Genomic DNA, 25,135 nt, shown 5'->3' with positions numbered 1-25,135 from the left:
CATGGAATAGATGAGATTTTCTCAGAACTAGTGAGAGCTTCAGGACAGCCAGCCATTACAAAATTATTCCACCTGGTGTGTGAGATATACAAGATAAGTGAAACACTGTCAAACTTCAAGAAGAAAGTAATAATTCTTCTTCCAAAGAAGGCAGGTACTGACAGGTGTGAATACTACTAAGCCACTAGTTTAATCAGTCATGTTTGCACAATATTGACATTAATTATTTACAAAAGAATGAAAAAGATTGGTAGAAGCTGATCTTGAGGAGGAAGAGTTTAGATTCTGGAGAAATGTAGGAACACACATGGCAGTACTCCAGTAGACAACTTGTTTAAGACAGGTTGGAGAAAGGCAAGTTGTGTTTAAGCGTTTGTGAATTTAGAGAAATTGACAACATTGTTTGAAATTTTGCTCCTAGAGAGGATAAAAGCTAGGGAGTGAAAGATTATTTACAACTTTTACAGAAACCACACTGCAGCTATAAGAGTTGAAGGATATGCAGGGAAGCTGTAGTTTAGAAGGGAATGAGATAGTTGCATTGTATCACAAATATTATTCAATCTTTATGGTGAGCGAACTGTGAAGGAGAAGTGTGGAAAGGGAATTAAAAGCTCACTGAGCAGAAATAGAAAACTTTAAGGCTTGCTAGTGACATTGTAATTCCGACAGAGATGGTGAAGTACTTGGAAGAGCAGTTGATATATTGTCTTGAAAAGAGATTATAAGATGAACATCAACAAAAGTAAAACAAAGGTAATTGAATGTAGTGAAATTAAATCATGCACCGCAGAAGAAATTGGGAAATCAGGAGGTTAGAAAATGGGACACTAAAAGTAGCAGAAAAGGTTTCTTTCTTTTTGTAGCAAAGTGACTGATGATGGCCGAAGTAGAAAGGATATGAAACGCAGACTGGCAATAGCAAGGAAAGCATTTCTGAAAGAGAAGAATTTGTCAATTTGTTGGGAAGATTTTTGTGAAGGTATTTGTCAGGAGTGTAGCCTTGTATGCAAGTGAAACTTGGACAATAAGTGGTTAAGACAATAGAAATTTTGAAATGTTGTGATAGAGAAGTAAGTTGAATACTAGATGTGTAGATCTAATAACGAATGAGGAGACAGAATGAAATTTTCACTCTACAGCAGTGTGTGCACTGATATGAAACTTCCTGGCAGATTAAAGCTGTGTGCCGGACCGAGACTCGAGTCTCGGTTTGTTTCGAATGAGGAGATACTGAACTATAATTGGCAGAAAACAAATTTATGGCACAACTTGACTAAAAGAAGAGATCACTTGATAGGACACATCATGAGGAGGCAAGGAATCTCTCAGTTTGGTACGAAGAAGCTTGCACAGTATAGACTAGCATAGAGAACTGATTCGAACCAGTCTTCGGACTGAAGACCAGAACAAAATCCATGAAAATCTGAGTGTTCGACTACCTTTGTCAGCCTCAGAAAAAGCCACTGACTGGCCAAAAAGTAACAGAATGACACACAAGTGTGTGTATATACGAAGGTTGGAACTTAAATAGTGGCAACTATTTATTCATGACCGATACAAAAGAGTTACATATGTGCACCTGTTACTGTCCTTCAAAGTAGTCACCAGGGTTGTGTAGAACCTGTTGCCAGCAGTGTGGGAGGTGTAGATACCGCTAGCAGAGCCTGTTCTGTTGATGGTGCGAATGGAGCAGTCTACTGACTGTCAAATCTCTGGGACAGTTCTGAAGCGAATGCCACGAAGTGGTTCCTTCATCTTTGGAATCAAATCAAAGTCACAAGGACTTAAGTCCGGGGAGTATGGTGGGTGTACAATACTTCCCAGTCCCATCAACTGAACAGAGCAGCCACAGCTTGCGCTGTATGCGCCTGCACATTGTCGTGCAAAATGATTGGTGGTTTCCACAGAAAGTGTCACTGCTTCTTTCACAAAGCTGGTCGCAGGTGATGCTCCAAAAATGAACAGTAATGCTGTACATTGACTGTCTGCCATGGAGGAACGTAATGCGTTAGGATAACACCATCACAGTTGTACTCGAGAATCACCATAATGTTAGACTGCTCCATCCACACCATCAACAGAACAGGCTCTGCTAATGGTATACGATGCCTTCCACATTGCTGGCAATGGGTTCTACACAACGCTGGTGAGTACTTTGAAGGACAGTAACAGGTGCAAACACATAACTCTTTTGTATTGGTTGTGAATAAATAGTTGCCGCTATTTAGTTAAGTAACAGGTGCGACAGAGAAGTAGGTGATTTGGCAACCCTGGAAATAGCATGTTACATTAGGAAGCAGAAAACAAGTGTGATGCCAGCTGGACAACAGACCTTTGCCATTGACCCTGATGTTGATGTTAAGCCAAAGTTGCATTGTGGACCAGTGAGCAACAAGCCATTGCCCTGAAGGCATACAAAGACAATGATGGCTGCATGGCAGTGCATGTCATGCCCCAGTCCTGTCAGCATATGCTATCAAAGTGTGGGTACAGAACTTTGAGGAAACGTGTGATACGGTGCAAAAGTGGGGTGGAAATGCAAAACACATGTGCACACCAGAGATTGTTGCAAGATTGGAAGAAGCCTTCAGCCAAAATCCCAGGCGTTCAGCACCCATACGAAATTCAGATAGTGCAAAAACTGAATGTGGATGACCTGATCGTGAGTGCTGAGACCAAGATTTATGTGTCAGGCTTTGTAAATAAGCATAACTTTAGGTACCGGTCACGTGAAAATCCTGAAATTCCTCTTGAAACGCCACTCCACAGTCAGAAAGTGGTAGTGTGGTGTGGCATATCATTGTTTGAAATCATAGGACATTATCTGGAAACTGTTGTGACAATGCAGTTAATGTGAGTACAGAACATTATTAACATGTTGAGCCATTTCCTAGTGTGACAGCTTGCTGATCTTCTTGTAACTGCTAACACATTCTTCCAACAAGATAGGACCACATGACCTGCCTCGCGGTATTCCATTAATGCGCTGCAGAACACATTTCCTGGTCATTTTGTCTCCAAGAACAGATAGATTGCCTGGCCTCCAAGACCCCCTGTAAGTGTATGATTTCTTTCTTTGGAGTCATCTGAAATGTCAGATCTTCTGTTGTGAGCCACCACACACTATCTAGGAATTGAAGGGTCAAATTTGGGATTAAGTTAACAAAATTCTAGCACAAGTCCTGCATGATTTGATGACTCATTCCCATAAAAGACTTGAAATGTGTCTTAAGGACAATGGATATCACCTACATGATGTGAGTTTCAAGTGAAGAAAATTTTAAATTGCAAGCATTATAAATTCATGTTGTATTTCTTTTATTATCACTGTGAATAAATTTGTATTGCTGGTGGAGATTTCAAAATCGCCAGTTTCACTGCTGCACCTGTCAGTATACCCCTTGCCGAACAGAAATTACAGTTGCACCTCTACATCTCCTGATTCTGCCTGGTTGATCACAACCTTTCCAGTTACTTTCTGGCTATGCCCCTCTATAAAGTTACTGCACAGAGATGCGTCTCCATAGGATTCTGCCTAGCTTCGTCCTTCTCTAATGCTGCTGCCCAACGGCAAGCCTCCCTAAGATTGACATTTACGTGATGCAAGTGTTAACACATTAGGGGAATACCAACCCAACTTCTAACAAGGAAACATCACAAACGTGGCCTTATATTTCAAGGAGAAAAAAAGTACATTTGCGAGATACCATACATAGAAATCTGTCACATGCGAAAATTTGGGCCATTATTGTGATAGTACACAGTTATGACCTTCAGTATGTACAGATTTTAAACTTTCATGTGCATCATTTGTTTGTCACTCATATCACCCCACTGCAGCTGCCTAGTGCCCTTGGACAGCCAGAGCCCTCCTGTTTCTTAGGATGTTGAAGGCAAGGGAAGAGGAGGGGGTAGGTGGACACATCTGCCCATTGTGTTTTGAAATCTTGTTCGAGAACATGTTATTCTTTAAATCTTGTTACCTTCGAATGTGTCTTCTGACGTGTGAGAATAGCACCTTTTGTCCTGTCTGTGTGAAAAATGGTAAGTAATATGAGTACATAACAGTCAATCTCATGCAAATACATGTTTTTTTCCCTTGTATTGGTATAATTCAGTTATATGTACACTCAAAATAGAAATGAATCGCCTCAAGCAATTGAAGAATGATTATGAAATGAGTTTAATGAGCTTCAGTTTACAGTTCATCGTACTAGTCACATCGAGGGATCTCCTGCAAATGTCCTTTGCTTTAACAATGCCATCTTTAAAATCCTAAGAAAATAATGTACAGCAGTGAAGTTAACAATAAAATAGTGCCATGTTACTTGTTTAATGATGCCTTCTTTTGTTTCATTCATTTACATTGTACTTGTGAATCGCAACATAAAATTGTACAAAGCAAAAATCACTGGCAACAGCTTCTGGTTAGGAACATTGCACTTCGACACAGTTAACAAAGCATGTCACCAGTGTCGAAACAGTACAGTAGAGCATCGATTATCTGAACGTCGGTCAACCGAACGACCACTTAACCAAACTGTGTACTCGCTCGCACCTGTTACTCTCCCACCCTACCGTCCATCATCCCCCTCACTCCCAAACCAAGTTTCCCACAGTAGTCACTGCACTGGGCCACCGCTGGTGGAACATTGCTTCTAATGGGGCCTTCACAAGGCGCTGCTGACCAGCCAAGCTGCCGGATGCTGTTTTTCAACAATCAGCACACTTCTGTCTGCTTGGCACTGGCAGTAGAAGTAGCGGCAGTATCAAAGCTGTTCACAGCAACAGCTGCGCCAGCTTAGAGTTGAGGCGTGCCGCTCCGTGCAGTTTGAAGGATTGCGCGCCCCCAAGAAGAGCTTCTCATGGTGCAAACAGTCATCTTCTGTTCTCTGTTACGACCACTTGTGTGCTGCTGCGTGAAGAAGTGAACTTGACTATACTAAACATAAACGTGTTGTCCTTTCTATGAGGGATAAGTACGAGATTATTAAAAGGTTAGAAGAAAGTGAACCTGCAACCACTTTATCCAATGAGTTCAAGGTGGGGAAGTCGACAATTACTGATATAAAAAAACAAAAGACGAGCATAGCCATTTTATAGCTATGCTTGATTCTACTGATGGATCAACAAGCCGTAAAACTATGAAGCTCGCCACTAACACAGATCTAGATGATGCTGTGTACAAGTGGTTTACACAAAAGAGATCAGAAGGAGAACCTATCTCAGGTCCCATTCTGTGTGAGAAGGCAATGCAGTTCAACGAAAAACTTGGAGGGCCTTTGAACTTTAAAGCGAGCACGGGCTGGTTAAAACGCTTCGTCAAGACACGGCATTCGTGAGCTTACAATACAGGGAGAAAAACTGTCGGCTGATTCTTCAGCAGCTGATTCTTTCTTTCAAAGTCAAACTAAGGGACATATTAAAATGCTGACGAAACTGGACTTAACTGGAAAGCTTTACCGAGAAAAACTCTTGCTTCATGTCATGAATTAGCAGCACCAGGTCCTAAACCAAGCAAGGACCGTATTACAGCTTTGGCTTGTGCTAATGCTACTGGAAGTCACTGACTGCCTATGTTCGTCATTGGTAAAAGTAAAAAACCGCGTTGTTTCAAGCACGTTAATATGTCAGCCTTGCCTGTTGTGTACACCTCACAAAAGAGTGCCTGGATGGATAGTACGATTTTTATCAAGTGGTTTCTGGACGTTTTTGTACCCTCTGTAAAAGCTCATCAGCTAAAGAATGGGAAGAGGGAGAAAGCACTACTTCTCCTTGACAATGCACCAACTCATCCGTCATGTGATATTTTAAACGAAAAAGAAAAGTTCATAAAGGTAATATTTCTTCCACCTAACGTAACCACCTTATTACAGCCCATGGATCAAGGCGTTATTGAGACTTTCAAACAATGTTACAGTAAAGAAGTGTTGCGTAAGTTATTGTTAGAAAAAGAAGAGGATGGAGAAGAAAGTCTCTTAAGAAATCATAAGAATATTGACTTGAAAGATGCATCCTACATGATCAGCGCAGCATGGAATAGTGTAAAGGAAGAGAATTTGAAGAAAGCCTGGAATAAAATTTTGGACACAGAAGAAAATTCACAAGGTATGATTGAAAATGACGAACAGAATGATGTGTCCTAAATTCTCGGTATGCTAAAAGAAATAGATTGCCATGAATGTGATGAAGAAGACGTTCATGAATGAATGGATGAATATTGATGATGCAGATCCAGGACACCAAATCATGCAGGACAGCGAGATTGTAAACGTCGTCACTGATAAAGATGACGCTGCCAGCATCTCATCAATCAGTGCTCCAGAAAGTGAAGATGAAAGTATACCAACAGCTTCTGAGGCATTCACTTGTTTAGATACTGCCTTGCGATGGTTTGAAGCCCAAGATGAAAGTGACCAGTTTCAGATATCTGTAATGAAAAAAGTACGTGACTTAGCTGCTCGTAAGCGTGTAGGCTTGCTTAGACAGACCAAAATAAAAGATATTTTTAAACATTAATTTTGTATACTGTGTGTATTGTTCATGCAAAATGCATATGTAATATGTATATTTTTTGTTTAATAAACTATGCCACATACTATATATTCCTACTGAAGTTGCCTTTGTATGTTACTTTGTAATACTAAAAGAGATGCCTGTTTTTATGAGTAAATTTACTGTGCAGTACTTCTTTTTGGCAAATAAACATGTACAGTTCGATTATCCGAACAAACCAGTTGTCCGAACACCCATGTCCTCCAATTACTTCGGATAATCGATGCTCTACTGTATTTCACAAACCTCCTACTCACTCCACCATGCAGTACTTTGCACGCGGGCATTAAGCAGCTGCAGTATGGTAGACTGAGTGACACCCTGTGTATGCGTGTGTTTAAAAACTGTTCTTTCAGAAGGTCATAAGTGTGTACTATCAGAATTATGGTGCCAGTTTTGATGGGGGATCAACTGCTGAAGTTGATTTCTTGCAAGCGTATCTTTTCTTTTCTCTCCTTAAAATATTAGGTCAACTTGGTGATTTCCTTGTAAGATCTGACATTTATGTGATACAAGTGTTAACACATTAGGACCAATATTTCTTATCGTATTAATAGATAATTATGTTAAAAATGATATGTGTATAGGCATTCATTCAATATGTTATGTGCCAAGTCTATTTTGTCTAGCCTATCATTTGGCCTGCTAGATTATAATTAACTGAAATTGACTAGCATGTAGGGCTCTGTTTACGTTTAAGCAAAGCAGTACTAACATTGCAGTACTGTTTGAGGTTATATTCATTCAGTTCTTTGTGGCACTAGGGTCATTGCAAACAAAGCCTTTAGCCTTGAACATGAAGATATCAGTTGAAGAATGTGAAAGCAATAGTAGTGAAATTATTTGTGCTAAAAACAGTGTAGAGTTGTGTTTTCTCATCCGAGGACTAGGAGGAGAATTTGAAGAATGTCATGTCAGGATATCAACCAAAGTTTATACCATTTACTTCCCCTTCTAGTTTCAGAATTGAAAATTCTAATTGTCAGATGTAATACGAGAAATGTGCTGTGAACTGTTTGTGCCGGATAAACTGTTAGAAGAAATTCTTGAACAAACTAACTTATATGCGTCATAGTAATTAGAAGGTGAATACTTGTAGAGCTTTAGTAAACAGACAGTGGCAAACAGAAATGACATACAGTAGAGTCTCATTAGTCCGAACTAATTGGGACCGGACCTTGTTTGGATTACCAATTTGTTCGGATTTGCCGGAATTATGGTGATGAGCTGTAGAATGAAGTATACCAAGCAGATAAGTAGGTACACCATGGTAACAAGTGAGAACAAGTGTGGAACAGTGGTTCACTCTCACTCCCTGCCCTTGTTGTTGTGCATTGTTGAGACCTTTGTAGTGTCTGAGGTCAGTGCTCTGCCAGTTGGCTCACAAAGCGCTTGGTTATGTTGGTTATCAATCGCTGGCACGTGTAACAGTTGTATTGTATTCATTCAGGTATAGTGGTGTACGTATTTTCGTCATGAGTAAACAGAAACATACGACGTTAACTCTCAAAGAAAAACTGAATACGTTGAAGTTGTTAGACAATGGTGAGAATGTATCTTAACTGACAATGGAACTGGGTGTTGGTAAAGCAACCATTTGTGATTGGAAGAAGAACTGGGTGAAGCTTGAACAGTCCTGTGCAACGTCTTCGAGAAAAACACTCGAAATTTGGCAGGCTTTGAAACAGTCCCAGTACGAGAAAGTGGATGGAGCTCTTTTCCTTTGGTTTACACAGGAAAGAGAAAGGGGGAACTCCTTTGAGTCGAGTACTGGTTCAGGAGAAGGCTGTTGACCTGAAAAAGTTAATGAATGGTGATGAGTCTTTTAGTGCATGTGCGGTTTGGTTGGACAGATTCAAAAAATATCATGGAATCTGTCAGGTAACAATTACTGGAGAGAAGCTTTCTTCTGACAGTGATGTAGCGAAGGAATACTTAGGTGAGTTTGAAGAAATAAGAGGGGGAAAGTATTTTCCCAACAAATTTATAAAGCTGGCATCAAAAGCAGAAGAGCATGCTCCTGGCTTTAAAATGTGCAAAGGTCGTGTGACTTTATTAGTGTGCAGAAACGCTTCTGGTAATCACAAGCTGCCTTTAATGCTGATCAGCAAATCTGCTAGGCCCAGAGCTTTTGAAAACTGCAACGTGAAGTCCCTGTCCGTATATTATCACAACCAGAAAAACTGTTCAGAGAATGGTTTCACAGCCAGTTTGTTCCCTGTGTTCGACAGTTTTCTGAGGAATATCATTTGTCTCCCAGTACAATCCTTTTGATTGATAACGTGCCATCTCACCCCAGCACTGAAGAATTATGTGGTGGAGAAATTGTGGCAAAGTTTTTGCCCCAAATGTTACACCAGTTCTGCAGCTGATGGACCAGGGCATATTGTAAACATTAAAACTGATTTACAGAAAACAATTTTCAAGAATGCTGATCCAAGATGATAGCATTCCCGTAGTGGATGAAATAAAAAAGACCAATGTGAAGGATGTTGTTTATTAGACCGGTAAGGCATGGCAGAATATTTCAGAAAATACTTTGAGAAAATCGTGAAGAAAACTGTGGACATCTCTCGAATTTCAGGACAACATAGTTGAAAATGAAGAGGAAAAGGTACTATAAATGATACAGACAATCCCTGGATGTGAAGGAGCTAATTAAGGAGACGGTAGATGAGTGGATGACAGCAGATGGGGCATGTGTGGAGAACCTTCCTGACGCTGATTTAGTTGCTGCTGTGACTCAAGACTTCCCCTCCTCGCCCCTTCCCCACTGCCCCCTACTTCCCCTCCTCGCCCCTTCCCCACTGCCCCCTACTTCCCCTCCTCGCCCCTTCCCCACTGCCCCCTACTTCCCCTCCTCGCCCCTTCCCCACTGCCCCCTACTTCCCCTCCTCGCCCCTTCCCCACTGCCCCCTACTTCCCCTCCTCGCCCCTTCCCCACTGCCCCCTACTTCCCCTCCTCGCCCCTTCCCCACTGCCCCCTACTTCCCCTCCTCGCCCCTTCCCCACTGCCCCCTACTTCCCCTCCTCGCCCCTTCCCCACTGCCCCCTACTTCCCCTCCTCGCCCCTTCCCCACTGCCCCCTACTTCCCCTCCTCGCCCCTTCCCCACTGCCCCCTACTTCCCCTCCTCGCCCCTTCCCCACTGCCCCCTACTTCCCCTCCTCGCCCCTTCCCCACTGCCCCCTACTTCCCCTCCTCGCCCCTTCCCCACTGCCCCCTACTTCCCCTCCTCGCCCCTTCCCCACTGCCCCCTACTTCCCCTCCTCGCCCCTTCCCCACTGCCCCCTACTTCCCCTCCTCGCCCCTTCCCCACTGCCCCCTGCTTCCCCCGCTCGCCCCTTCCCCACTGCCCCCTGCTTCCCCCGCTCGCCCCTTCCCCACTGCCCCCTGCTTCCCCCGCTCGCCCCTTCCCCACTGCCCCCTGCTTCCCCCGCTCGCCCCTTCCCCACTGCCCCCTGCTTCCCCCGCTCGCCCCTTCCCCACTGCCCCCTGCTTCCCCCCGCTCGCCCCTTCCCCACTGCCCCCTGCTTCCCCCGCTCGCCCCTTCCCCACTGCCCCCTGCTTCCCCCGCTCGCCCCTTCCCCACTGCCCCCTGCTTCCCCCGCTCGCCCCTTCCCCACTGCCCCCTACTTCCCCCCCTCGCCCCTTCCCCACTGCCCTCTCTTTCCCCTCCTTGGTGTTTTGATTTATGTCGACCTGGCTATCCACCAGGTTCCCTGTATTGCTTGCAATTTTGTTCCTCCTGCCTGTTCTCTTTCATTCTTTTTGATGTTTAGGTCCTCACCTGAGGTTTGAGCTCCACTTATAAATTTTGTTTTTTTGTGTGAGCATTTTGGGGAAAAACTCCCTCCTTAATGTCTGTGTTGTGGATACCTCTCCCCCCTTCTTTCCCAGTCTTTGTTCCCTGCTGTAGCCCTTCTCCCCCCCTCCTACTCCCCCTACATCCTGCAAGGTCACTAACATGTGTAGACACTCCTTGTGGTGAGTCTGTTAAGTACTCATCTGGCTGAAGCCCCTGACAACACAGGAATCGCACTACTGATACCTCCCATGTGTGCCAAGGAGTGGTTGCTTGTCTTCCCAGAGCATAGGAACTCCCGGCAACGGCTTCTGTGCCAGGCGGCCTTTGCTGTGGCTGGGTGGCACCCACGGGGAGAGCTTGTGATCCGAGTGAGTGAGTGGCATCAATGTGGATGCGTGGCGCGTGAAGCGTATTGGGTTACAAAAGTCTGGCCATTTTCAAACGGCCATCTCTTTGAATGGTGAAGGATCGTTGAATACTATTTCGTATGACCTGGCAGCCTTCCCTTCCCTGGTTACACCATGGCTTGTCATCTCGGGATGAAACACTTTCCCCACTACATCGTCTGCACTAGGGCGGATGGGGACACATTCACTGCCACAAAGCCATTGTTTTTTGTGGAAAATATAGAGTACAAGTTTGGTGAAGTGGAGTCTCTCAGTAAGATGCAGTCAGGCTCCTTGTTGATAAAAGCTGCTTCTACTGCCCAATCTGCAACTCTTCATGCTTGTGATCATCTTGGCAATGTCCCATTGTCTATTACCCCTCATCAATCTCTTAATATGGTCCAGAGAGTGATTTTTCATAGGGACCTCATCCTGAAAACTGATGATGAACTCCCAGCTAATCTGTAGTGATGCGAGCATTCATTTTGTTCGACATGTGCAGGTGGGTCCCAAAGACAACTGCACCAATGTTGGTGCCTTCATTTTAGCTTTCGAGGGGGATACCCTCCCAGAGAAGGTCCAGGTTACGTGCTACAGATGTGATGTGAAACCGTATGTCCCATGATCCATGAGGTGCTTTCAGTGCTTGCAGCAGGACGGCAGACCCTCTGTGTGGTGACTGTGGACACCCACTCCATGAGGGAAGCCCATTTTCCGTCACCTGTGTATGTTAGCTGTCCATGACTGACACTCCTCTTGCTCACTAGATTTCCCAGCCTACAAGAGTACAATTCCCTGGATCACTTGTCTTAAGCTGAGGCTTGTCAAAAGTATGAGATGCTCCATCTAGTGTCACTTTCTTCATCTTATGCTCCTATTTCAAGTCCCCCCCCCCCCCCCCCCCCGCCCCATCACCCCTGGGACCCCTCCCCCTGGCGTGTGTCAGGCCGGAAGCCTACTGCCACCACTTGACCACGAGATGCACCGTCCTTGCGCCAAGGCCAAGGTCGTCTGCTCTCTTTTGGTTCTGGATCTCGCAGACACCTGTACTCCTTCTGTGCCTTGCCATCCTCCACCTCCAAAAGAGATGAATAAGAAATTTAAATCCCAAGACAATCCCCCCCGCCCCTCCCCCCTCAGTGCCCCCCCCCCCCCTCCTCCCCCTGGAAGCGCCATCGTCCCCCTTGCAACCTGAGTCTGACACTTTATTTATGGATGTCACCCCATCCTTGTCAGTGACAACCGCTGAACAAGTGACATGACCTCCTCTTGGCTTCTTTAAGTCTAACCTGGCATCTCATCACACGACAATCCAGTGGAATAAGGAATGGATACTATAGTTTCCTCCAGGAAATACGATGTCTTGTTTCCTCCTGGATATTGGGTGTTCTGTCGGAACCGTGCCGACACCAGTAGTATCTGGAGGGGTCTGCACTTTGACTTGTTCCGATGTCATTAGTTGCTGGATGCTCCTTCATACCGACCTGGAAACAATAGCAGAGTGCAAAAGACACCAGAAATTACCATTTGCAATGTCTTTCTCCCTCCAAGTAGGCAATTTCTTTATGTTGGACTGTCCACCGTAATACAGAAACTCCGGCCACCATTTCTCCTCCTCAGGGACTTCAGTGCCCACCATACCCTGTGGGGGGGAGTGATACTTCAATGGGTAGTGGGCTGGTAATTGGCCAACTTACCACAGACTTAGATCTGTGTCTCCTCAGTGACAATTCCCCTACCCACTTCTGTGTTGCTTGTGGCACCTTTACTGCTGTTGATCTCACGATCTCCTCCCCTGCTCTCGTGGCTTCCCTACTTTGGTCACCCAATGATGATGATTGTGACAGTGACCTCTTTCTGGTGATGCTATTGTTCCCCTGCCGCCGCCAGAGAGACAGGCAACCAAGTTGAACATCCGCAGGTCCGATTGACTTTATATATGTCTGCTATGCATTGTGACACCTCCCTCTCGAATTGCATTTATGCAGTCGTGCAGGGTGTCTCTGCCGCCATTCTTCATGCTGCTGGCACTGCTGTGCCCCTATCCACAGGTCCCCCTCTTCGTTGACTGGTACTGTGGTGGACGGAGGATGTAGCAGTTGCTGTCCAGGACCATTGATAAGCGCTGCAGTGATTTAAGCGACACCCTACACAGAAGCAACCTCCTCACTTTTAAAGACTCGTTACCTTATTAGGCAGAGTAAAAAGGAATGCTCCCTCGGGCCTTATGCCTCGTCATCACAGGTTTGGTCCAAGCTGCTTGTGGGCTGCCAGCGACAGTCAACTGTCCAGGGTCTTAACCTTCAAGGTGCTCTGTGCACTGATCCATTGGTCACTGCAGAACACCTCGCAACACACATTGCGATCGCATCAGCGTCCTCTTCTTACCCCACCACCTTTCTGCGGCAGAAGCACTGAGTTGAACAGACCCCAGTCTGTTTCAACCCACATTATGCTGAACTCTATAATGAACCCTTCACTGAATTGGAATTCTTGCAGGCTCTTACCTCTTTACATGACATGGCCCCAGGCCCATATTCCAGCCACAACCAGATCATCCAACACTTGGATGTTACTCAGGGTCTTCAACCATATTTGGCTCACAGGTGCTTTCCCGTTGCAATGGTGAGACAATCTAGTTACCCTGTTCTTAAGCCCAGGAAGAATTCCAATGTCTCTCAACAGTGATCACATGTGTAGTCTGACAAATATATTTTGTAAACTGCTTGAGAGGATGGTTAACTTCCGATTATGATGGATACTCGAATCTCTGGGCCTTTTGTCCCCAGATCCGTTTAGCTTTCAGAAAGGACACACTCCAACTGACCATTTACTCAGATTGGAAACAGCAGTCCAACAGCTTTTTATTTACCACCAGCACCTTGTCGCAGTCTTATTTGACCATATGACATGGCTTGACACCATCACATATTTAGTTATCTTACATGACTGAGGCTTTTGTGGTACCCTTATGAACCGTGAGTTTTTGTCACACTTGCTCTTCTGTGTTCGAGTTGGTACTTGACTCAGCACCCCTCGGATTCAGGAGAAACGGTATCCCACAGGGTTCTGTGTTAAGTGTCAACACTCTTCCTCATAGCCATCAGTGGGCGTATAATCTCTGTTGAGCCTGTGGTTACCCCGGCATTTCATGTTGACAATTTTTGCATCGGGTGCAGCTTCCACTTGATAATATCTGCTGAGTGCTGGCTCCAATGGGCCTCTGCATGGGCCATCTCCCATGGTTTCCAGTTTTCTCCCATCCAGAACTTTATTTAAGTGACCAGTTCCTAGATGTTATAGCACAGTTCTGTTTCTCGGGCCTTATTTTGGGTATAAGGCTGACATAGCTCCCTGATAATTGCCACATAAAGGCTACATGCATGCAGAAGCTTAATGCTCTCTGCCTCCTGGCCCCCACATCTTGGGCTGCAGACCTTGCTTCATTTTCACAGTGCTGTGGTCTTGTCCAGACTAGATTATGGTAGTCATGTTTATGTCTCAGTGGCTCCTTCCACTCTGAAAGACTTGACCTTGTTCACCAGTATGGGGTGTGTCTGGCTATTGGTGTGTTTCTTTCTAGTCCCAATGACAGTGTCATCCCAGAAGTGGGGATTCCCCCTCTACAAATACGAGGGAGCTAACTCCTGTTTTCTTATGCAATCAACATTTGCTGATTCCCTGTCCTCTTTGCAAACGAGGGATGTGTGTCTCCTGATAGTGGCCCATGGGTGGGATTGCTGGTTTGAGTGCGTCTCACTCCCACCTGTCAGCATCTCTATCCCTTCTCACAGGAATGCGCCCCGTTTGTATTTCCTCCCACAGCCCACAGGGATTAGGACCGACCTATTCTAGGGTCCTAAGGTGTATGTTGCCCCTATGGTTTTCTGGCATCTTGTATGTTCCATCCTTGCAGAGTTTCAGGGTGCCACCATCTTCCCCACTGATGGTTCTAAGACAATAGATAAGGCAGGATGCGCTTTCACGTTTCCTGCAGTCTTAGAACATTTATTGCTGGGGTCATGTAGTGTGTTCACAGCAGAGCTCCCAGCCATTCATAGAGCCCTCCATTTTGTTTCTCAGGCCTCCCTCCACAGTATTTTAATATGTACCGACTCAGTGAGAGGCCTGCAGGCTATTGACCGATGCTACTTTTGGCACCCTTTGGTCTTTGCTATCCATGACCTCCTTAGTGCCCTTGGCTGTGCCATTTGCTCAGTTGTCTTTCCCTGGGTCTCAAGTCATGCGGGCCTCGCAGGGAATGAACTGGCCAACCGTTTGGCTAGGGCAGCAGATACTTAACCCCATTCCCTGTGATGATTCCAGCTGTGGATATGTGGATTTGTGTCAAATCTCTCTCTGCCCAAAAGTGGAACGACATCCTTGCAGATTCTGCTCCTCTCAGAATGAGTCCACTGCATTATGCCATCTACTTGTTAGTCATACCAGACTCGCTCATTGTTTCCTCTTGTGTAAAAACCACCCCCACAGTGTGGTTGTTGAGCCATACTGACAGTATCCCATATGTTAGTAGAATGTTCCCTTCTTTTGGCCTTTCACACTAAGTATAGTCTTCCAGATTCCTTAAATTTAATATTAGCAGACAAATCACAGATGGCTGAACTGGTCCTCAATTTCCTCCATGAAAGTGGTTTTTGTTTTAAGATATAAGGTTTTGCTTTACTGCTGGAGCAGGGCAGGGGCAGAGTGGTTGCGATTGGGACCTCTCTCTGTGTCTTCCCAGTCTGGGACCTATGACCACTCCTCCTTGCAAAGACTGCCATTTTATCCTTCTGTTTTCCCAGTTTTTAGATTTGGGCTACCCTTTTTATACCTTATGTGTGTGTTTTAACTTCCTCGTTTTATAATTTGACACCTCTCCAGCGGGACTGATGACCTCAACGTTTAGTACCATAACCCCCTCAATTAATTAATCAATCAATCACGGGGATAGCTTGAACCCTGCGGAAGAACATAAGCTACTTGAGAATGTAAAAAATTTAACTTCTAGGTAGGTGAAGTAGGGAATGAGACATGTTTCTTCATATCAGTGAACATAAACCATTTTAAAAAATTATTAAATGTCTTGCATGAAGTACATGTTGCTTAATGTGTAACTACTTCAATAGCACGATGCATAGATGTGTGGTCCTGCCCATGCCGCTCCACAACACACCACTTGGCAGTGACGCCGCATTTGCTGCCAAGCCGAAGTTTGTTGGGTTGGGGGGGGGGGGGGCACACATCATGAATTATGCTTATCCAATCAGGCAGACATGTGAGGACATCAGACGTTATTGTATGTACAGTAGCTTACCTACTTACCAATACTCATCATAAAACTACTTATACACATGCAGCCAGAGGTAACAGATGCGTTAACTAATGCGACAACTCTTCATGAGTTTTCACATGATATAATTTATCACAGTACACCAGAATTGTAGCCGCCCCCTAGCAAGGCAGCAAATAGTTTTAAGGCCACAGCACATATATGTTCATACTTATAAATACAGTGCTAAAAAGTGTGCTAAAAATGCCTTCACTTCACTTTTTTTCTATTCAGTTCTCCTGGTCTTTGTACTGTAATTACACACTCAGTTTTCATTCTCTAACAATCCCCTGAGGTTAATAAATAAAACAGATGTTGTTACATGTTTGTGAGACTTCCCCAAAAATATTGTCCCACATAATTACATTGTCATCCCCCCCCTCCCCCCCCTCATCCCCGCACCAAGTTGTGCAATCATGGTTTGAAGGTCATTCATTGGCCATTTTGAGATCGTTTCCCAAGTGTGTGTATGTTGGTGCCCTCACCTACTAATAATCGTGTGTTTTGTGTGAAAAACATTCCCTTTGACTTTCCATTACTAAAATTGACTGTCGCCATTGCTGTAGGTTGTGGCATACTGGTAACCACAAAGGGTCCTCCACATAGTGGATAGAATTTTTCAACCACTGCCTCATTTTTTACATTATGCCTATGACATTTAACAAGAACTAAGTCTCCCACTTTGTAATGTGCAGGGGTTCTCTTGTTCCCACATTTTTTTTTCCCAATTTGTCTTCCTCTTTCCTTACTGTACAGAGGCAACCTAGTTCGTACTCAATTTGCTGGATTTGCGTGTGAAGGGTAACTGGAAATAACTATATGATTTACATCTTCTAATGCAAAAATGCTTTAAACTTTTTTTCCGTTACCAAACAATAGCATGTTGGTTATATTACAATATTTGTTTTGGCCCTTTTTAAAGGATTTAATTTCACCAATTTTGTCCAACATTCATCTACCTCAAAAATGTTGGGCATTCCTCCCGTCACAGGGTAGTAAAAAAAAAAAAATCCACAGTTAAAAGATCCAAAATGCCTTATGATAATATAAAATAGTAAATAGTGTGTATACATGAAGTAACTACTTTCACTTTGTGTATGTGTAGAACAGTAAAAAATACCGAGAACCTGTAGCACTCGCGTGCGCGCGTGCGCGCACACACACACACACACACACACACACACACACACACACACACACACACAGTGCTTGCTTTGTAATCTTCCAGTTGGGTTACCTTCTGTATAGGGAGCAACTGAAGAAGATGTAATTAATGTCCTGGTGATGGTGTGAGATAGATTCTATAAAGGGTGTTTTCGGTGGCAGTTGTTGTTGAACGTCAACATGGCAGTGATCCTCACAAACTCTCACATCACTGATGTGATTAGAGTTGAATTTAAAAATACACATCCCAACCTACCTTTGGGCCTTCAGTAGATGTGGAAGGATCTGTTTGCACCACATGACCTGTATGGATATTTGGTCTCCTACACCGTTCCCATTTGTTTTTGGCCATGTCCCTGCATACTGCAATGAAATCATCCTCTGGGATGCATTGCTCTTGTAGGGCATTTGTCATCATGTTGCAGGCCAGTTGGTCAACTGTCTCATTCCCCATAATCCTAACAAAGCTCTTGATGCACAATTACATGACACCTCCATATTGATGTTGTGCATCTCTGATGCAAAAGCAGCTATTTGGTATGGTAAGTAACAACTTCCTTTGTCCTCGCCAATTGTTGATAGTATTTGCACTGCAAGAGAGTGAGTATTATGATATTGTAAGTCATTATGGTCATGCCGTATTTTAGTGTCCGTTCAGTGGCTAGGGGCTTGTCTGTAAAAAATTGATGCCTTTTGTGATAGGTGAAATAGTTAAGTCTCTTTATTTTTAATATTTGTGTAGGAATCGCCAAGAGTCCTTGCATTTAGACCCGTCAGTATACACACATGTGGTGCACATGATAAGTTTGTGCGATATTTACTGTTTCGGTAGAAAGTGACCCTATACAAGTGCATGTGGAACCAATAGATCTACAGTGCAATTCCCACTTAAAAGCTGAATTCTTTTACTGTAAAATTGTCTAGGAGTTCTATGTTGTTTTGCTCGGAAAAGTTTCCACGTTTCCATAATGACATTACAAGTGTGATACAATGTTTCAATGAACATATTTTGTGAAAGGACTTTTTTTTTTTTTATTGTGAAAGTAATTGAGTCACAATTATGTGGCAGTCAAAGTGACAAAAATCTCTGGAACTGTGTACATCTGTCCCTATGCTGACATTTTGTTCCAGATACAAATTTTATTATGCCTTCAATATGTCAAAAGTAATTAAATAACACTGAAAATTTGTTTTGTCAGCTATGTTGCTATCAAATAAGAGACGAAGCCATGTGCTAGACGTGCAGTGTTCCTTGTGTGGTTGCATTGCCACTTAAATCCATTGTATTCATAGTTCCCCCCCCCCCCATTTCATGCATGGCTTCTCAACTCCCTCCAATTCCTGCCTGGCTCCTCGCCCCCCTTCCACCCCACCCCCCCCAAGTGCACAGCCCCCCTCTGGTTCCCCCCCCCCCTCCCCCCCCAGGTGTGCAGCCCCCCTCCGGTTCCTGCCCCAAACTGCGTATCCAGTTGTTGTTGTTGTTGTTGTTGTTGTCATTTGCTTACCAACATTCCTGCCATTCCAGACAACACTGTGCTGTATGAGGTCTGTTGAAAAATTCTGGAACTTTGTCCACAACTTTTTTTGCTTTTACGTTTCACTTTTTGGGCATCGTCTCCTTCGAAATAATCTCCTTCACAATTGATACACCACTCCCAACGCCATTTCTACATCCATAAACAGTCTTGGTACGCCTCTTGCTTGATCACGTGAAGCGTGTGTGTGAATTTTCTTTTATCTAGTCTATTGTTGCAAATCTTTGTCCTTACAATGGGGTTTTCAACTTTAGAAATAAAAAAAAAAGTCTGCTGGGGCCAGGTCTGTAGAGTACCGGGATGACACAGCTCAGTGATTCTGTTTTTTGTGCAATAATTATGCACCAACAGCGATGAATGTGCGGGTGCATTATTGTGATGTAAGAACCATGAATTGTCTCGCCACAGTTCAGGCCGTTTCCTTCTGACATTTTTTAACAGGCGTCACAACATGTCCCAATAGTACCATCAATTAACAGTTTATCCCTGTGGAATGAATTGATGATGAACTAATCCTTCAAACTTAAAGAAAACTATCAGCATGGCTTTGACATTTGATGTGACCTGAGGTCTTGGAGAATCTCTTCCAATCCGTTTTGAGGATTGAACCTTGGTCACAGCATCATAACCCACATCTCATCACCGGCTATAATTCTCTTTAGGTACATCTTGTTCTCATTTGTGCAATCCAAAGGCTCTTCACAGTTTGTGAAGCAAATGTATTCCTGGTCTTGACTCGTGAGCCTTGCAGTGAAATTGGCGGCAACACGATGCATTGCTAGATGCTGTGTCATTATTTCATGTCATGCTCCAACGGAATTGTTACATTTTTCTGCAATCTCTCGGACAATCATTCTCTCTATTGACATGCACAGTTGCATTGACGTTCGAGATGTGAGCCTCGTTGGTAGATGTTGAAGAGTGTCCTGACAAGGATCATCTTTAACTTACGTCCAGCCATCTTTAAACCATGTGAACCATTCGCAACACAGAGTACGGCAAAAGTTCTCATCGACATAGGCTTCCTGCAACATTTGGTGTGTCTCTGTAAAAGTTCTCTTGATTTTCAACAAAATTTAATGCATGCATGTTGCTTCTCTAAATGTGCCATCTCGAAATTCACAAACTGTGCAACACAACGTTCTACTTGTGACATTCGCCTGCTTTATTTCTTCGTTGATAGTCCTCAGTGTCGATGTACTGCATTTTATACTGGCTGAAAAATGGGGGGTGGAAGTTGAACACTGACTACTGTAAATGGTGTAGCCGACAGTTGCACAGTTGCTTTTTACCGTCCTTTACTTTCACTGTTCACGACCCCACAACATTACACAGTTATATGGCCAATTCACTGTTTCTTAACTTTTGATAAGCCTCATTAATAGCATGCAGGCAAATGTCAGCATACTGCTACAATAGTTTACCGTTCAACATCTGTGAGCAGTAAAAACCTAACCACACAGTTCTTGCAGAATAATACGGTTCGTGTGCCACTGTTGAACAGACACTGTCATTATTTTAACACATGGCCTATTTGTGTTACACTTATTTCACGGTTAAGTTGATGCACTGTTGTTGACCTAACCAATACAGGTTTCTTGTCTGAAAATCGACTGTGGACTGACTGTCTCGGGACCAAAAATTGGGCCTTTATATATGCTCACAATAATAGGTACTGAAACTAAGCATCGTTTGATGTTTAATTTACAGAAATTACAATTAAAACATCTCATTCAATTAACTGAATATATAGAAAAATTCCTTCTTTTTAACAGTTACTTTTACTACAGGGGTTAGGCTGAATCATTTGTTTAAATAATGAAATTAACAGATACAGTTATACGAACAATACTTTTGACAAACCTGGTAATTACTTTGGTATTAAATAAGGGCTGGCTTTGCTAATATGTTTTCGAATGGAGCCAGATAAATTCTTTAAGGATCCTAGTATTTCATCTTCCAAATGTTTATAATTAGTATATAATTTACATTTGTTTATAAGTCAACAATAGAAATAGTCACGAAACAATTACTGATTTCACCATATAACAAAAGATATTAACTAGGAATAGTCAAAATAAATTAGGAAATTGATGACATACACAAAACTAAGCAAAAAATTAGATATGGTGCTATATTTCTTAAGTCTGAGGGCAAACCTTTTTCTTTTATGAATATTCAGATTATACTCATGTGTGTTAATGGTAATTAGACAAAAAAAAATTAATTTAAGGAGGCAGATGGCAAAACAAGAGAGGAAGTAAAGAGATCCCAGCTTGCTTTATCACATACTCAATACAGCATTGAACAATAACTCAAATACAACAGTGAAACTTCTGGCAGTTAAACATTAAACACAGGGGTGTGTGCAAGGCTGCCAACCACATTTTGCTCCAACACACCATTGGTACAGAGTTATGGATGTCCTGGAATTTTGTAAACAGACTTTGTACACTGTCTCCCCCTCCGACGCCCCACCATTATTCCAGTTTCTTCCTGGCTTATCACCCCCTCCCCCCCTCAAAAAAAATCCCCTTTACCGGTTTCTGTCTTTTCACTTACCACTTTTCTAGTTCCTGTACTATTGTTCACATTCTACCTATTCCCACTTCCTGCCCTGTTCACACTTCCATTTGCCAGTTCCTGCCTTGTTGTGAACAATCCCCATTTTCTGGTTCCTGTGTGACCATTTGCACTCTTTCATTGGCAGTTTCTTCTCCTTCAGTTCTCACTTTCCATCTCCCAGTTCCTATCTGGCTGCGACTTCTCCCATTTATTAGTCTTTACCTGGCTGCCAATTATCCCATTTGTTAGTTCGTGCCTACCTGTTTACACAACCCATTACAAGTTTCTGCACAGCTGTTTGCAAGTCCCCTTTCCAGTTCATACATGGTTGCGTGCCCGTCCTTTCCAGTTCCAGCCTTGTTGCCCACCCATCCTTTCCAGTTCCAGCCTTGCTGCCCACCTGTCCTTTCCAGTTCCAGCCTTGCTGCCCACCTGTCCTTTCCAGTTCCAGCCTTGCTGCCCACCTGTCCTTTCCAGTTCCAGCCTTGCTGCCCACCCGTCCTTTCCAGTTCCAGCCTTGCTGCCCACCCGTCCTTTCCAGTTCCAGCCTTGCTGCCCACCCGTCCTTTCCAGTTCCAGCCTTGCTGCCCACCCGTCCTTTCCAGTTCCAGCCTTGCTGCCCACGCGCCCTTTCCAGTTCCTCCCTTGCTGCCCACGCGCCCTTTCCAGTTCCTCCCTTGCTGCCCACGCGCCCTTTCCAGTTCCTCCCTTGCTGCCCACGAGCCCTTTCCAGTTCCTCCCTTGCTGCCCACCCGCCCTTGCTGCCCACCCGCCCTTGCTGCCCACCCGCCCTTGCTGCCCACCCGCCCTTGCTGCCCACCCGCCCTTGCTGCCCACCCGCCCTTGCTGCCCACCCGCCCTTGCTGCCCACCCGCCCTTGCTGCCCACCCGCCCTTGCTGCCCACCCGCCCTTGCTGCCCACCCGCCCTTGCTGCCCACCCGCCCTTGCTGCCCACCCGCCCTTGCTGCCCACCCGCCCTTGCTGCCCACCCGCCCTTGCTGCCCACCCGCCCTTGCTGCCCACCCGCCCTTGCTGCCCACCCGCCCTTGCTGCCCACCCGCCCTTGCTGCCCACCCGCCCTTGCTGCCCACCCGCCCTTGCTGCCCACCCGCCCTTGCTGCCCACCCGCCCTTGCTGCCCACCCGCCCTTGCTGCCCACCCGCCCTTGCTGCCCACCCGCCCTTTCCAGTTCCTGCCTTGCTGCCCACCCGCCCTTTCCAGTTCCTGCCTTGCTGCCCACCCATCCTTTGCACAAGCGCAGCCCCACTGGGCTGCCTACCCCGCCTCCTGCAGAAGCCTGCTGGGCTGCTTGCCCCGACCCACCTGCTGTAGAGTCCCACCAGGTTCCTCCACCCGCCTTGCCTGCTAGACATTTCTCCCCACCCTCCACAGTCCTCATTTATAGTTGCTGCCTGACTATGGCTAGTCTAGATTTATGCGCAAACTGAAGAATTGAATTATGCAGAATAATTGTATTTTCAAAGTAAAGTACAATGGGAGGAGTGATTTATATGAAACTTATTTGTACAACAAACTATTGTGCTCAGTTACAGAATCAGATACCTCCATAGGTTACAGACTTTTGCCACTTAAAATCTGCATCTGGCCATCCAAATTTGGGTATTCTGTGATTTCTCTTAATTGCTTCAGGCAAATGGCAGAATGGTTCCTTTGAAAGGGGATCGCCAATTTCCTTCTCCATCCTTGAAATAATCCAAACATGTGCTCCATCTCTAATGATATTAATGTTAATGGACATTAAACCTTAATCATCCTTGCTTCCTTCGTATTGTGATTTAGTAATATTGATTTTGTTACCAAATTATGTTAATTTTCTTAATTCTACATTTTAATCTCTCTGGGAAATTGTCTTGTGTTAGTGATTCATGTCTCAGAACTAATTAGTGTTCTTTTGCAAATGCTAATAACTGTATGAGCGTTCACCGTAGAAAGGATTTGTGTGTTTTTGATTGAGAAGAGTATGGGGGTGGAGTTTGAGATGACTTAAGTTTTATGGAAATTAATTTTAAGCGTACCCTTTCTTTGTATGTGGGAACTGTAGTTATCCACACGTTACTGCACCTCTGCAACCGGAACCATGGTGCATGTCGATACACGTGCTCTTTTGAGTAGCGCACTGTTCAGCTGCTGTCCTCTGTCCAGTGCCTCTGTCGCCTGCAGCCAATGGCAAGCAGCTCGTGGTAGGCAAATGCTTCTTGTATAGCCATTCACCAGCTCTGGCTGGGAGTTTTGTGTTCGTTCTCTGGACTGTATTGTACTTGTGCTGTCATGTTGTGACTTGATAATTAGCTGGTGTCTCACGACTTTTTGTTATGTGTTCGGAGCTAGAACAGGAAACAATAAGCACTGGAAATTTTATCTTTCTGTTTCCTGAAGTAAGAGGATTCTATGTACATTGTGTATGATATTTGTGAACATCCTTCAGGTGGGTTTTCATTGTGGGAAGTAGTACATGTAGTGCCATGTGACAGAAGAAAGTTTTTTTAAGTACGAAAAAGTGCACACACACATTGAGTTGTATGGGCAGAAATCTTCACAAGTGACAGTTCTTTCTCAAACATGCTTAACCCATAGACTAGGCTGTTTCTTCCACCATGTAGCTGCCGTTGTAGTGGTGTTGCCTGCTGCTGTCATAGGGATTTGCAGGAGCTGCTATCTGTTCTGGCCCATGTAATTATTCCTGAGCCTCAAGTTGCTTTTTTGCAGCACATTGTATTCTGACACACTTTGGCATGCTTTTCTCAAATCAAGTGATTGTTGTGATTGTAATTTGCCAACAGTGATGGAGCTTTTCGCAGCAGTAGTGTGCGCTATGAAAATAAGCAAATTTTTTTTTACTTATTTTGATAGACATAGGAAGCATTTTATTGAAGGAGCTAACTTGTGTTCAGTTTCCTTGTACAAAATTTATTTAGAAATTATTTTTTATATGGTACTATTTGAAACAAGTATTAAAAATAGACCAATGTCACATGCTTTACAATAAACATGTGTTTTTCTTATTTTATTTCCAGTGATGTTTTTTCTACTGCAGCACATTTGGCAATGTCTCATAAGTGCCTGTTTCTTCTCAATAGAGGGAACATGTTTCAAAAAGCATTGTTTCACCAACCATGTTGGGGATGACACTTGGCAGAGGCAACCCACTTTCCTTTGTTGACAGGAAGAATGTATAAAATGCACCAGTTTTTCAATTAAAACTTACAGTTGAATTTGAAAATCAAATCTCTCAAATTTTTCATTAAGTTTCTTGTGCAAGAAATTAAATTTAGAGCAGCAACTGTCAACATAGTGAAATTGCTTTACGTAACGTTTTAATAGATGTTTCCTTCCTCTCGAATAATTTGTCATGTGCTAGTCAGAAGTCAGTGCCACCCATTGTGTCACTGTATTTGAGAATAATTCCTGGCTTCACTTTCACTATTTTCTTCCTCACAATTTGTTGTAGTTATTCACTGTAAATACTAAAAACCATCTTTTTTGTGTCACTGTCACATTGCCATCCATTTCCCTTTAAAACGATCATAACTTTACCCATCTTGAGTTTTGCCTCCCTCAAAGCAGCTGGTATTTCCGTGGTGGTACTCATAACGGTGCCAGTGCAGTCAGTATTTTTAGAGATAAGGAAGTCAAATAGCTGGAGACACGAATAAAATCTGTTGGTATGCCCTTTGTCAAAATATCCTTCAAGCAAAGGCATAACTTAATTTTGTATGTAAGAGGATTTTTAGTATGTTGTGGCTCAAATACTATATATCTCTCTGTG

The 25,135-nt window shown here is 44.0% G+C and overlaps 2 protein-coding genes across 2 annotated transcripts in view; one reads left to right on the top strand and one right to left on the bottom strand.

Moving 5' to 3' along the window:
- The window catches only part of LOC124795683 (longitudinals lacking protein, isoforms H/M/V-like), a 320,009-nt gene that overhangs the window by 18,860 nt on the left and 276,014 nt on the right, over positions 1-25,135 (top strand). The gene's annotated exons all lie outside the window — the stretch shown is intronic.
- On the bottom strand, positions 21,593-22,747 carry LOC124795684 (glycine-rich cell wall structural protein 1.0-like). Its single transcript, XM_047259765.1, has one exon. It carries the CDS (start codon positions 22,745-22,747, stop codon positions 21,593-21,595), a length of 1,155 nt encoding a protein of 384 aa, XP_047115721.1.

Source organism: Schistocerca piceifrons, chromosome 4 (genome assembly GCF_021461385.2).
Source record: "Schistocerca piceifrons isolate TAMUIC-IGC-003096 chromosome 4, iqSchPice1.1, whole genome shotgun sequence".
Classification (NCBI taxonomy): Eukaryota; Metazoa; Arthropoda; class Insecta; order Orthoptera; family Acrididae; genus Schistocerca; species Schistocerca piceifrons.
This window is presented reverse-complemented; position numbering and strand designations above follow the sequence as displayed.

Bases quoted from the DNA above. Each gene is read 5' to 3' on its own strand.
- LOC124795684 (XM_047259765.1), bottom strand. From the start codon at position 22,747: ATGAGGACTGTGGAGGGTGGGGAGAAATGTCTAGCAGGCAAGGCGGGT.